At 45.2% G+C, this 13,989-nt stretch overlaps 10 protein-coding genes across 10 annotated transcripts; 5 read left to right on the forward strand and 5 right to left on the reverse strand.

The window, feature by feature from the left end:
• Positions 1-14: 14 nt before the first annotated feature.
• Positions 15-953, reverse strand: H6S33_001846 (uncharacterized protein; the record flags this gene model as incomplete). Its single annotated transcript, XM_044833218.1, has 1 exon — positions 15-953. One exon carries the CDS (start codon positions 951-953, stop codon positions 15-17), a length of 939 nt encoding a protein of 312 aa, XP_044693907.1.
• Positions 954-1,027: 74 nt separating this feature from the next.
• On the reverse strand, positions 1,028-1,481 carry H6S33_001847 (uncharacterized protein; the record flags this gene model as incomplete). The annotated part of the gene is made up of 1 exon (XM_044833219.1): positions 1,028-1,481. A coding segment is annotated over one exon (454 nt), but the record flags the coding sequence as incomplete, so codon positions are not given.
• Positions 1,482-1,915: 434 nt separating this feature from the next.
• Positions 1,916-2,098, forward strand: H6S33_001848 (uncharacterized protein; the record flags this gene model as incomplete). The annotated part of the gene is made up of 1 exon (XM_044833220.1): positions 1,916-2,098. A coding segment is annotated over one exon (183 nt), but the record flags the coding sequence as incomplete, so codon positions are not given.
• A 75-nt stretch (positions 2,099-2,173) lies between these two features.
• Positions 2,174-3,145, forward strand: H6S33_001849 (uncharacterized protein; the record flags this gene model as incomplete). Its single annotated transcript, XM_044833221.1, has 1 exon — positions 2,174-3,145. A coding segment is annotated over one exon (972 nt), but the record flags the coding sequence as incomplete, so codon positions are not given.
• Positions 3,146-3,219: 74 nt separating this feature from the next.
• On the forward strand, positions 3,220-4,158 carry H6S33_001850 (uncharacterized protein; the record flags this gene model as incomplete). Its single annotated transcript, XM_044833222.1, has 1 exon — positions 3,220-4,158. The coding sequence occupies one exon, from the start codon at positions 3,220-3,222 to the stop codon at positions 4,156-4,158; it is 939 nt and encodes a 312-aa protein (XP_044693911.1).
• Positions 4,159-4,203: 45 nt separating this feature from the next.
• On the forward strand, positions 4,204-5,493 carry H6S33_001851 (uncharacterized protein; the record flags this gene model as incomplete). The annotated part of the gene is made up of 1 exon (XM_044833225.1): positions 4,204-5,493. One exon carries the CDS (start codon positions 4,204-4,206, stop codon positions 5,491-5,493), a length of 1,290 nt encoding a protein of 429 aa, XP_044693912.1.
• Positions 5,494-5,604: 111 nt separating this feature from the next.
• On the forward strand, positions 5,605-6,702 carry H6S33_001852 (uncharacterized protein; the record flags this gene model as incomplete). Its single annotated transcript, XM_044833226.1, has 1 exon — positions 5,605-6,702. The coding sequence occupies one exon, from the start codon at positions 5,605-5,607 to the stop codon at positions 6,700-6,702; it is 1,098 nt and encodes a 365-aa protein (XP_044693913.1).
• A 283-nt stretch (positions 6,703-6,985) lies between these two features.
• On the reverse strand, positions 6,986-7,912 carry H6S33_001853 (uncharacterized protein; the record flags this gene model as incomplete). Its single annotated transcript, XM_044833227.1, has 1 exon — positions 6,986-7,912. One exon carries the CDS (start codon positions 7,910-7,912, stop codon positions 6,986-6,988), a length of 927 nt encoding a protein of 308 aa, XP_044693914.1.
• A 1,936-nt stretch (positions 7,913-9,848) lies between these two features.
• H6S33_001854 (uncharacterized protein) lies at positions 9,849-13,430 on the reverse strand (the record flags this gene model as incomplete). Its single annotated transcript, XM_044833228.1, has 1 exon — positions 9,849-13,430. The coding sequence occupies one exon, from the start codon at positions 13,428-13,430 to the stop codon at positions 9,849-9,851; it is 3,582 nt and encodes a 1,193-aa protein (XP_044693915.1).
• A 300-nt stretch (positions 13,431-13,730) lies between these two features.
• Positions 13,731-13,964, reverse strand: H6S33_001855 (uncharacterized protein; the record flags this gene model as incomplete). The annotated part of the gene is made up of 1 exon (XM_044833229.1): positions 13,731-13,964. A coding segment is annotated over one exon (234 nt), but the record flags the coding sequence as incomplete, so codon positions are not given.
• Between the last annotated feature and the right edge of the window lie 25 nt (positions 13,965-13,989).

Consider the following 13,989-nt stretch of genomic DNA (forward strand, 5'->3'; position numbering starts at 1 on the left):
CGGAATGCCGTCTTCTATTCATCCCCTTCCGCTATTCTGATTTGATTATATCCCCAGCGCAAATCCAACTTAGTATAGTATTGTGCTCTTGACAACTTGGCTAGAGTTTCCTTTAACAATGGTAGTGGGTATCGATTCTTGATTGTGATTGCATTTAGACCTCGATAATCAACACAAAGTCGAAGGGTTCCATCGTTTTTCTTCACAAATAATATAGGTGCTCCCGCTGGTGACTCACTAGCCCGAATAAATCCTTTGGGTAAATTTTCATCAAGATATTCTCGTAGTGCCTTCAACTCGATTTGAGATAATCCATATATAGGTCCATATGGTGGTCGTTTGCCTTCTTCCAATACTATTTCAATATCATGGGACGGTCGATGTGGTGGGAGAATTGAAGCATCGTATTCTTTAAACATATGGAGACGATGGTGAAATTCCTTTGGTACTAGTTGTTCAATGTCGACTGTAGATTTTTCAGTTGCTGAAACAATGACTGTATGGTGTTCCGGTAAGGGAATCAAGATACCATGAACAATAACTGCAGTTCCACTAATTGAACAGTGTTGACAACAGCTCCGAGAGTCAAAAGTAAGTAGATTTTCCTTTGGTCGAATCGTAACATCATGACGTCGCATCCAAGGTATCCCCATCACAATCGGATAGTGTCCTAACTTCGTTACAAAACATGGCGCAGTCTCCCGATGGCCATGAATGTCCAGCGAGACATCGACAATATGGGTGATTTTTCCTGATTTAATAGGCCTTCCGTCTATAACGTCTACATGGCGAGGTATTTTAAGAGGGGTCATTGTAAGATTGTTGTGGCGTGCAAAAGATTCGTCAATGAAAGCGTATCGTGATGCTCCGGTATCAATAAGAGCGTAGGTAGGGATGAAAGAATTTTTATTCTGTGAAATCGAACAAGTTACTACAAGTTGGTTTCCATCCATTTCCTCCTCTGATACCGAAAAACCAGAAATACACATCCTAGAAAAATCCCTAAACGGTCCCTGTGCTAAGCCACTTAGTGCAGGGACAAATCTTTTGCCGACTCATTATCGCTTCCATCATTTTCCTCTACCGTCAATGCTGCTCCCCTCATCACAGGTCTTCTTGGTTGATTTCCAGTTGCCCTCGCTTGGGGGCAATCCCTAACCATATGTCCAACACCTCCACAATAAAAACATCGGCCCTCAACTAAGCGGGCATTTCTTTCGGCAGGGGAGGGGCGACGACGTCCTCCAGACAGATCCATTGGTACATCACCTCCCGGGCGGGACGAGGGATGACTTTCCGTAGCAGGTACATTAGCGACTGGAGCGGCAGCACGGGGAGCAGGAACAGGATTTGCTGGTGGGGGACGAGGGGCCGAGGTAGTAGTAACATTCCAAGGCTTTTTATTTCTTCGTTTAGCCTCCGCCGCACGGCGACGATTATCCAACCGTTGCAAGAGTGTCGCACAGGTATTGTAACGGCAACTATGGATTTCGGTTAGATGATGAATTGGAATGGGAAGGAGAGGTATTGTGTAGTCGGATTGGGATTTGTAATTGGAGTTTCTGTTATGTTCTTTTAGTTTCTGTTATGCGAAGGTATTAGTCATCGTTGGACTATGGTTGGATATATAAGGAAGCGTTGTCTCGTGTCTTTATATGTTTTCTTTCTTTCCTTCTTTCTTTACGCAACCTCTGTATTTATTCCACGAATATTACTTTTGTTCCACGCTACGTCATAGGGCTCGTCTTGGATCTCGGATCAGGATTGAACCACCCCATAGTCCATAGCTACGAAGATCTTCTACTACGTTCTTGCCTCGGTTGTATTCCTTGGCACTATAGTCCATCGTCCATAGACCCACGTTATACGTAGGTTGCGTCCCCTATCGCCAACCAATACAACACCATAGTTTACAATGTCGGAACATGCTCCTATTGATTATCAACAACTCAGTAACGGCCTCCAAACCTTTTTTCAAGAACATCCACAGGTCAATGATGTTATCGGAGCCGAAGCCTATGCACTCCTCCAACAGTGTCAACATGGTCTTGCTCAGTATGCAACGGATTTACAAGAGATAGAAGCGGAGGCTGAAAGGGCGAGAAGAATGTTTGAACGAGATCTTGCTGCTGCCCGAGCCCAACAGACTGCTGTCTAAGCTGTTGCCCCTGAGGGAGCACCTGTCGGGGACAATGCTCCACCTCTACCCCCAGTACCACTCACTACAGATACTACCTATCGGTCAGAAAAGCTTCCGGATCCTGAGGTGTTCAGGGGGGATCGTGATCGAGAAAGACTACACCTATTCAAGCAACAAATGAAAATCAAGCTATTGGGAAATGCCGATCGCTACCCCACCCTACAGTCGAAATTATCCTATGCATTCAGTAGATTGGAAGGCGTTGCTGCCAATCAGTTCTTACAGTATGTCGGGGAAGGAGAGATTACCTTGCCCTCTATGGTACGATTCTATGAGGTTTTGGACACTGCTTTTGGGGACCCCGATCGGATGCGCACGGCTAGGAGGAATCTCCGGAACATCCGTCAACGAAATCGAACGTTCGCCGACTATTTCGCTGAGTTTCAACGATATGCTGCTGAGTCGGGTATGGATGAAGCCTCTCGGATTGAGGCTTTGATGGAAGGTGTTAATGCGGAACTCGATGAATCAATGATACACCATGATACTCCTGCGACGGTAGATGCCTGTGCGACACTCTTACAACGGTTGGATAATCGTCGTCGTGCAGCGGAGGCTAAACGAGGAAATAAAAAACCTTGGAATGTTACTGCTACCCCGACCCCTCGTCCCCCACCAGTAAATCCTGTTCCTGCTCCCCGTGCTACCGCCCCAGCCGCTAATGTACCTGCTACGGAAAGTCATCCCTCGACCCGCCCGGGAGGTGATGTACCAATGGATCTGTCTGGAGGACGTCGTCGCCCCTCCCCTGCTGAAAGGAATGCCCGCTTAGTTGAGGGCCGATGTTTCTATTGCGGAGGTGTTGGACACATGGTTAGGGATTGCCCCCAAGCGAGGGCAAGTGGAAATCAACCAAGAAGACCTGTGATGAGGGGAGCAGCATTGACGGTGGAGGAAAATGATGGAAGCGATAATGAGTCAGCAAAAGATTTGTCCCTGCACTAAGTGGCTTAGCTCAGGGACCATTTAAGGATTTTTCTAGAATGTGTATTTCGGGGTTTTCGGTATCAGAGGAGGAAATGGATGGAAATCAGCTTGTAGTGACTTGTTCGATTTCACAGAATAAAAATTCTTTCATCCCCACCTACGCTCTTATTGATACCGGAGCATCAGGATACGCTTTCATCGATGAATCTTTTGCACGCCACAATAATCTTACAATGACCCCCCTCAAGATACCTCGCCATGTAGACGTTATAGACGGAAGACCTATTAAATCAGGAAAAATCACCCATATTGTCGATGTCTCGCTGGACATTCATGGTCATCGAGAGACTGCACCATGTTTTGTAACGAAGTTAGGACACTATCCGATTGTGATGGGAATACCTTGGATGCGACGTCATGATGTTACGATTCGACCAAAGGAAAATCTACTTGTTTTCGACTCTCGAAGTTGTTGTCAATACTGTTCACTTAGTGGAACTGCAGTTATTGTTCATGGAATCTCGATTCCTCTACCAGAACATCATACAGTCATCGTTTCGGCAACCGAAAAATTTACCATTGATATTGAAGAACTAGTACCGAAGGAGTTTCATCATCGTCTTCATATGTTCAAGGAATACGATGCTTCAATTCTCCCACCACATCGACCGTCCCATGATATTGAAATAGTATTGGAAGAAGGCAAACGACCACCATATGGACCTATATATGGATTATCTCAAATCGAGTTGAAGGCACTACGAGAATATCTTGATGAAAATTTACCCAAAGGATTTATTCGGGCTAGTGAGTCACCAGCGGGAGCACCTATATTATTTGTGAAGAAAAACGATGGAACCCTTCGACTTTGTGTTGATTATCGAGGTCTAAATGCAATCACAATCAAGAATCGATACCCACTACCATTGTTAAAGGAAACTCTAGCCAAGTTGTCAAGAGCACAATACTATACTAAGTTGGATTTGCGCTGGGGATATAATCAAATCAGAATAGCGGAAGGGGATGAATAGAAGACGGCATTCCGGACTCGATATGGACATTTCGAATATACAGTAATGCCGTTTGGATTAGCTAATGCCCCTGCTACCTTTCAACATTGGATCAATGATATCTTACGTCCCTACCTCGATCAATTCGTAACGGCATACTTAGACGATATCCTTATCTACTCCGAGACTCTATCAGAACATAAAGAACACATTCGAAAGGTTCTAAAGGTACTTGATGAGAATCATGTTCACCTTAAACCTGAAAAATTTGAATTTATGGTTCAAGAGACGAAATATCTTGGTTTAATCCTTACCCCAAATGGGAATAGAATGGACCCAAAGAAAGTTATCGACGTTTTGAAATGGTCCACACCAATGAATCTCCATGATGTCCAAGTATTTCTAGGATTTGCAAATTTCTATCGACGGTTCATCCTAGGATATTCAAAAATTGTTGCTCCACTTACAGCCTTGACCAAGAAAAACGCTAAATTCGAATGGACGGATGATAGGGACGAAACATTTCAAACTTTGAAAAAGATGTTTACCACGGCACCGACACTAGTTCATTTTAATCCGGATAGGAAAATTGTGATAGAAACCGATGCATCTGATTATGTTTCAGCAGGAATCCTATCTCAACGTGACGACGAAGGAATTCTACATCCAGTCGCTTTCTTTTCCAAGAAACATTCTCCTGCAGAATGCAACTATGAAATCTATGATAAAGAACTTTTAGCAATCATACGATGCTTCGAAGAATGGCGACACCATTTGGAGGGAGCTCAATTTCCAATTGAAGTTCTTAGCGACCATCGAAATCTTGAATATTTTATGACAACAAAATTATTAAATCGTCGACAAGCCCGTTGGTCCGAATTCCTTTCACGCTTCGATTTCATTATACAATTTCGACCAGGAAAACAAGGAACAAAACCAGATGCATTGACTAGAAGGTCAGGTGACCTACCTAAAGAGGGGGATGAACGGTTAACGCATCAGAGTCAAGTGATTTTGAAGCGAAAAAATTTGAGTACAAAGCTAAGTTTGTTCGCGGGTTCTTTGTCAAATGAATCCGCTGAAGGAGCGTCCACTGTAGAGGAGTTATTTTCAAAAGCTTACCAAGTTGATAGTTTTCCAAACAAGATCCTCACTATGCTTCGGAATGGCATTCGCTACTCGAGTAAAATTTCGCTTGCCGAATGTACGGAAGACAATAACGGTCGGCTACTTTATCGAGGCGCGCTATACGTACCAGACGACAATGACCTTCGACTAAGGCTTTTAAAAGAACATCATGATAAACCATCCGCAGGACATCCGGGTAGAGCAAAGACATTGGGACTTCTAAACTGAGAATATTATTGGCCACAAATGCGAAAATATGTCGACCAGTACGTTAGGAATTGCGATGTGTGTACCCGTAGCAAAGCACCACGCAACGCACCTTACGGAGTACTCCGTCCTATGCCGATACCTGAGGGACCATGGATGGATATATCGATGGATTTTGTTACTGATCTCCCTGAGAGCGATGGATACAATGCAATCTTGGTTGTGGTAGATAGATTAACTAAAATGCGACATCTAATACCAACGACTAAAGAGGTAGATTCAAAGGAAGTAGCAAGGCTATATATCGATAATGTTTGGAAGTTACATGGATTACCTGATACTATTGTATCTGATCGAGGGACACAGTTCGTTGCGGAATTTTGGAAGTCGCTTTGTGATCGGTTGGAAATATCACCAAAATTCTCTACTGCATTTCACCCTCAAACAGATGGACAAACGGAAAGAATCAATGCCGTAATGGAACAGTACCTCCGAAGCTATATTTCTTACCAACAAGATGATTGGGCTCGAATGCTACCAATGGCTGAATTTGCGACAAACAATCATGTCTCCGAAACAACAAAGGTCTCCCCGTTCTATGCTAATTCGGGAAGAAATCCAAGGATGACTTTTGGCCCTTTGGAACATGGTCGAACGACGGCGGAGGATCAGGCGAACCGTATTGCAAGAGAAATGAAGGATGTAATGGATTTTCTAAGAGAAGAGATGTTTCGGGCGCAAAAGATACAAGAAGAATCAGCCAATAGAAATCGAACTCCAGCTCCTCATTACCATTTAGGAGACAAGGTTTTCCTATCAACTCGCCATATTCTAACGAAACGACCTTCCAAGAAATTCGATTGGAAACGTATTGGACCCTATAGCATTAAGCGGATTGTCAACCCCTATGCTTATGAATTGGAACTTCCCCGATCGATGAAAATACATCCAGTATTTCATGTCTCATTATTGTCTCCTGAAGCAGGCAATCTTCTACCTGGACAACGACAGTCGCCACCACCTCCGGTTGAGATCGAAGGAGAGGAAGAATGGGAAGTTGAAGATATTTTGGATTCGAGGGAACGAAGAGGAAGGTTTGAGTACTTGGTACGATATACAGGATATGATGAAGTCTCCTGGCAACCACTATCGGACCTTGAGCATTCATCTAATATTGTCAAACGATTCCACGAACGTTATCCGGAGAAACCTAAGCCTACCAGGAGGTAGGCCTTAGAGAGGAGCGTGGTCTGTAACGGCAACTATGGATTTCGGTTAGATGATGAATTGGAATGGGAAGGAGAGGTATTGTGTAGTCGGATTGGGATTTGTAATTGGAGTTTCTGTTATGTTCTTTTAGTTTCTGTTATGCGAAGGTATTAGTCATCGTTGGACTATGGTTGGATATATAAGGAAGCGTTGTCTCGTGTCTTTATATGTTTTCTTTCTTTCCTTCTTTCTTTACGCAACCTCTGTATTTATTCCACGAATATTACTTTTGTTCCACGCTACGTCATAGGGCTCGTCTTGGATCTCGGATCAGGATTGAACCACCCCATAGTCCATAGCTACGAACATCTTCTACTACGTTCTTGCCTCGGTTGTATTCCTTGGCACTATAGTCCATCGTCCATAGACCCACGTTATAGGCATCTACCGTCGCAGGAGTATCATGGTGTATCATTGATTCATCAAGTTCCGCATTAATACCTTCCATCAAAGCCTCGATCCGAGAGGCTTCATCCATACCCGACTCAGCAGCATATCGTTGAAATTCAGCGAAATAGTCGGCGAACGTTCGATTTCTTTGACGGATGTTCCGGAGGTTCCTCCTAGCCGTGCGCATCCGATCGGGGTCCCCAGAAGCAGTGTCCAAAACCTCATAAAACCGTACCATAGAGGGCAAGGTAATACTTCCTTCCCCGACATACTGTAAGAACTGATTGGCAGCAACGCCTTCCAATCTGCTGAACGCATAGGATAATTTCGACTGTAGGGTGGGATAGCGATCGGCATTTCCCAATAGCTTGATTTTCATTTGTTGCTTGAATAGGTGTAATCTTTCTCGATCACGATCCCCCCTGAACACCTCAGGATCCCGAAGCTTTTCTGACCGATAGGTAGTATCTGTAGTGAGTGGTACTGGGGGTGCAGGTGGAACATTGTCCCCGACAGGTGCTTCCTCAGGGGCGACAACCTCCACAGCAGTCTGTTGGGTTTGGGCAGCAGCAAGATCTCGTTCAAACATTCTTCTTGCCCTCTCAGCCTCCGCTTCTACCTCCTGTAAATCCGTTGCATATTGAGCAAGACCATGTTGACACTGTTGGAGAAGCGCATAGGATTCGGCTCCAATAACTTTATCGACCTGTGGGTGTTCTTGAAAAAAGGTTCGGAGGCTGTTGCTGAGTTGTTGATAATCAATCGGAGCGTGTTCCGACATTGTAAACTATAGTGTTGTATTGGTTGGCGAAAGGGGACGCAACCTACGTATAACGTGGGTCTATGGACGATGGACTATAGTGCCAAGGAATACAACCTAGGCAAGAACGTAGTAGAAGATATTCGTAAGTATGGACTATGAGGTGGTTCAATCCTGATCCGAGATCCAAGACGAGCCCTATGACGTAGCGTAGAACAAAAGTAGTATTCATGAAATAAATACAGAGGTTGCGTAAGGAAAGAAGGAAAGAAGGAAAACAAGTAAAAGCACGAAGCAACGCCCCCTTATATATCCAACCAAAGTCCAATAATGACTAATATCTTCGCGTAACAGAAACCAAAAAAACGTAACAGAAATCCCCATTACAAATCCTACTCCCACTACACAATACCTCCTCGTCTCGTTCCAATTTATTACCTAGCCGAAATACATGGTTGCCGTTACATCAGAAGTCTGCGCTTCCGTATCCATTCCCACTTGATGCACGAGGTGAAAGGGTACCTGGCAGACTCTATGATATATGGGCTTGGAAATCTTGTGAGGCCTGAGGTAAGGGCTGATCAAGTGGAATACCTTTTGAAGAATGATCGTTTCTTGAGCCTCCAACAGTATTACGAGGTATGATGGATGTCCAGAGAGTACTCGGGATAGCCGCTGACAGATTCTGAACTTACCAACTATGCTTCCTGGCTCCAGAAATTATCGATATATTGTATTTTAAATACTTCGATGAGGTAAAAATGTGAGGAGTTAGGGATCCTGAATTTCTAGAGTGGATAACCCCTACCTTTACTTGCCTGATATCGACGGCGATCTGACACGGTATTCGGGCGTAGTCAATAGGGAGTTACTTGAAGCCTGATAATTTTCAGTCGCAGAATGAGAGTGTTGGAAGTAAGTATGGCCCGATACCCTCATTGATATAGTGAGTGCTTTGGGAGCAATAGCGGATGCTCCTAGTACTATACGGGATTGCCGAGCTGACATCCAAACTCGAGTAGAAACGTTCAACAGGATGAGCAACACTTGGAAGGGGAGAAGTTGTAACGGGGGTCCTTTCTAAGAGAAATAGATTTGTATAGAATAAAGACGGCCGTGCAAGATAGACAATCAGGTTGCAGATTATTCAAAGATACTATCGCTAGAACTCAATAATCTTTAAGGGCTCTGCTACCGATGAGAACTTGGTTTTTCTTTCTGATGAAGACTGGAGAGAATAGGACTGAAGGGCGGGAATGAACCTGAGTACTTATACTCCGAAGGCCTCTGTTCTCTGCTCCTAACTCCTTTACTAAGTTCCGGTGGGCCTTCCCTCAGTACCGGAAACAATACCACCGCTACCCCGCTTTTCTCTAAGCGTCAGCAGGTGTTTCCGATACCCAAGGCAACCACCCTTAGTCAAAGCCTTTGTAACACCTGCAGCCTTGGTTGCCACACAACTGAGGACCTGCATGAATGAGCTGCCGCTCAGGTGTAAGCTTAATCATTGCTGTAGAGCTTTCGCTTATTGTAGACTTCCCTAGCATAGTCCCTGCCCTTCGGCGGACTTATAATGCACCGAGGATACAGAGGATCACCGGTCAATCAGAGCTTCACTCTGGCCGGTCTTCTAGTCACTGGCGAGGCATAGACTCGTCAGTCATTGCTCCCATGAATAGATCCTCTTCCTAGCGCCCGGAATGTAGTTACTCTAACAGCTGGTAGCTAACCACACTGCCGGTACTTGCATATCACCGTGCAACTGGCTTCTAACAATAGCTCTCAGCATGTAACCGGGCCCTGTGTGTACTCATACACCAGACAGTTGAAATGGCTCCGTTACACCACTCCCCTCTTCCAGGATCTTGGTCTCCGAGATCTATAACCATTCTATTACCATTCTATATGACAAGAAACTCCGTGATATGCAAGGAAATGAAAACCCAAAGGAAATAATCTACACCCCAACAATCCGCTTGTCCTTGGGTTTCTTAGGATACCTCATATGGAAATCCCGAAGGGCTTCTTCAGCACTCTTCTTGAGATGCTCCCAAGGTTCCCATGTAGCATCCTCGTTCTCATAACCTTCCCACAGCACTAGATATTCCACTCGTCTTCTCTTCTTATTGACCCGGCTATCAGCTACCTCTCGGACAACCCAGTTCTGTTCTCCCTCAACCTCTTCGGGTTCCGGTGGGGGAACTCTTCTCTCAGGATCTACCGGTGCTCTGTAGGGTTCTAGGAGAGAGACATGAAAGACCGGGTGGATTCCCATCTGGGGGGGAAGAGAGAGCTTGTAGGCACGGGTACCAATAGCTTCTAAGACCTTAAAGGGTCCCATCTTCTTCTGATCCAATTTTCCCAAAGGCCGCTTTGTTTGCACATTGCGCCGGTCCAACATAACTTCATCTCCGGGCTTGATTTCAGGTGGTGCCAGGGCATGAGCATCATACCACCGGGCCATCCTTAATCTAGCTTTACCCAAGCTGGCGTTCATAGCCTGCCAGATAGATTCCCATTGAGAAATCATGACCTCACTTGCTGGATTGTTCCATTCTACTCCTTCCTTTGGGGCCGGCCAGTTGGTCCTGGGTTCATATCCATAGTTGGCATAAAAAGCCGATACTTTGGTAGACTCAGAGACCGCCGAGTTATAAGCATACTCTGCCAAAGGCAAGAGTTCTGCCCAGTCATCCTGTTGATATGAACAATAACTCCGCAAGTAATGTTCCAGGGTCTGATTAACTCTTTCTGTTTGACCGTCCGTCTGGGGGTGGAAAGATGTGGACATCTTCAGCTTCACATTGAGGAGGCTCATGAGAGATTGCCAAAAGTGAGAAATGAACCTGCTATCTCTGTCCGAGACTATGTCATCAGGCAAACCATGGAGTCTCCAAACTTCCTTCAAGAACAATTTAGCCAAATCTTCCGTTTTATTGAGGGTAGGAAGAGGGATGTAGTGTGCCATCTTCGAAAAGCGGTCCACTATTACCCAGATCTTTGTAAACCCACTAGATTCCGGTAGTCCCACAATGAAGTCCATAGAGATGGAAGTCCATGGCCGATAGGGTATCTCCAACGGTTGGAGCATACCAAACTTCTTGTGTCTTGAGGTCTTATTCCTCTGGCAGCTGTCACAGCTCCGGACATATTCCTCAACATCCTTATCCATGTTGGGCCAAAAGAAGTTATTTTTCACCCGCTCTAGTGTCTTAAATTGGCCAAAATGACCAGCCACCTTAGAGTCATGGGTATCGGACAGTATTTCCATCTGAAGCTTCTTGTCCTTGGGTATGTACCATCTATTCTTGTAGAAGATGAGACCGTTCTTGACCGACAAGTTCTGGTCCAAATTTGGTTTCCTTTCAACCAGGGAGCGGTGCAATTCCTGCCAGAAACTATCCTCTTTAGCAGCCGTGTATAGGCGCTCTAAGAATGTATTCTGCAATTGATTCACCCTGACAGCCCCTAGCTTTGCAGGATCCAAAACCAATTGACCTGGCCTAAAAAAGATCTGTGGCTCCGGCTGCAGAGTTTCACCTCCCTCTCCAAGGCGGTGATCCCAGCGCCTAGATAGCACATCAGTCTTGCCATTCTTTTCTCCCGGTCTGTAGACAACTTTAAAATTGTAGCCTGCGAGGTCCTCAGACCATCTAGCTTGCCGCCTAGTGAGAACCTTGGTAGAATTAAAGTACTCCAAGTTCTTGTGGTCTGTAAAAACCGTGATCTCTTGCTCACAAGATTTGAGCATGTGTTCCCATTCCCGGAAAGAGGCTACAATAGCTCCCATTTCCTTATCATGAATGTCATAGTTGATCTCAGCAGGGGAGAACTTCTTAGAATAGAATGCCACCGGATGTAGCTTCCCATCATCCCCATACTGAGAGAGCACCGCTCCCTTGGCAAAATCACTGGCATCTGTCTCGACCACCGTTCTCCTACTAGGGTCAAAATGAAGGAGGATTGGAGCGCTTGTAAACAGCCTCTTGAGTTCTTCAAAGGCCTGCTCATGTGCTGCTGTCCAATACCATTTCTTGTCTTTTTGCAGGAGGTCAGTTAGTGGTTTGCAAACCTTACTGAAGCCTTCAATAAAGCGGCGATAGAAGTTTGCAAATCCGAGGAATGCCTGTACTGCCTTGATATTCTCAGGGACCGGCCATTCCTTAACTGCCTCCACCTTGTCTTCTGACATAGATACTCCTTGTTCCGAGATATGATAGCCTAGGTATTCTACTTCTCGGACATGGAAGGATGTCTTATTGATCGAGGCACAGAGCTTAGCTTCCCTAAGCTTCTGTAGTACCTTCTTGACCAATAGCTCATGCTCTTTCTCAGTCTCCGAGTAGATGAGGATGTCATCGATATAGACAACTACTCCTTCATCCAGTAGTTCCTTTAGCACATCATTGATCATTGCCTGGAAAGCGGAGGGAGCATTGCATAGGCCAAATGGCATCACATTGTACTGATACAGTCCATAGCGGGTTCTGAAAGCGGTTTTCCACTCATCACCTTCGGCTATCCTGATCAAATTGAAGCCATTCTTCAGGTCTATCTTTGTGAAGATCTTGGCCTTGAACAACCTGTCTCTGAGCTCACTCATGATAGGCAGCGGGTACTTGTCCTTGACAGTGACCTTGTTCAAACCTCTATAATCCACACAAATCCGCAAAGTCCCGTCCTTCTTAGGAATGAACAGTATGGGTGCCGCAGCAGGGCTATTCGATCTAGAGATCTTTCCTGAAGACAACTCTTTGTCCAGGTACTCTCGGAGGGCCTTCAACTCTGGAGCGGAGCATGGGTATAGCGGGCCAAATGGGGGAGCGGTCCCAGGCAAGAGTTTGATCTTCAGATCATTATGGGAATGCGGCGGCATTTCCTCAATCTTCTCTTGACTGAACACATCAGCCCAATCCCGGTATAGGTGGTGTATTTTCTCGGCAATATCACCTCCGTCCTCATCATGCCATACTGAACCAACCAATTGATAGACTGTCTCTTCTTCTTCCAACATTTGGTATGGAGAGATCAGTTCAATCTTGGTGGCCGCTGGGAGACAATTCTGCTTGCAGTAGTCACTCCTCCAGCTCATGGTGTTGAGTTCCCAGTTGATGTCCGGGTTATGCTTCCTAGCCCAACTAATTGGCAGGTAACCGGTCATTCCTTCTTCCAGTGTAGCCACCTCCCATCGGAGTGTCTCTTTATGATCTCCCATAGTCATGCGGACCGGGTGAGTGTAATACTCGCCTCCTCCCATCATGACATCTCCTTGAGCATCAAACATTGTCAGAGGTTGATCCCGCCGCACTAAGGGAATTCCATGTTTCCTGACAAAACTCTGGTTGAGGATAGCTCCTGTACAACCGGTGTCAAACAGAAAAGACCCTTGGGCGCCTTCATCCTTTCCTTTGACCGTCCATGACAGTCCTGCCTTTAGTATAGGTCTTTTTCCATGTACTGGTAAGGAGGGAAGCCTCTGTTCCAACCTTCTTTGCTTAACAGCGGGTTCTGAACTTGTTTCTCTTTGTCTTTTCAACATAGCTAATAGCTTCGGGCACTACTAAGATCAGAGATCCTTTGGTTCTATTCCCAAGCGGTAATATAGCAGATATATTGTGTAGTAGTCTTTTTAGCAGTGGTTTGGAAGTGTCTTGGTAACAAAATGTAACTTTGGTAGAGCACTGACAGACCAGCTGTTTCGGGTCTTAAACCCATCCTCAGAGTGCTTGGAGCAATCAAATAGGCGGAAACACAATCATAATTTATTCAAGAGAAACATAGAAACCAAAAACCCATATAAAAGAAAACTAGTAAACATAGACTAAAACAGACACTTTTTCTACCAGATGATTTCATTGTCCGAGTCTTGCTCAGGCTGAAAAACAAAATCTTCTGTAACCTCCGGGAGTACAACAAGTGGATCTTCTGCTACTACAGCAGCCACTTTAGCCTTCTTCTGAGAGTTGGATTTGCCATTCCCTCTTTTCCGTTTTTGTACTCTCACTGCTGCCACTCGGACAACAGTAGGTTCCTTGGACCAACAATCGGTCCATTTGTGTCTGGACTTGCCGCACTATTGCACAAGTCAGTCTATGCAC

Source organism: Morchella sextelata (genome assembly GCF_020137385.1).
Source record: "Morchella sextelata strain SCLS chromosome Unknown scls_11, whole genome shotgun sequence".
Classification (NCBI taxonomy): Eukaryota; Fungi; Ascomycota; class Pezizomycetes; order Pezizales; family Morchellaceae; genus Morchella; species Morchella sextelata.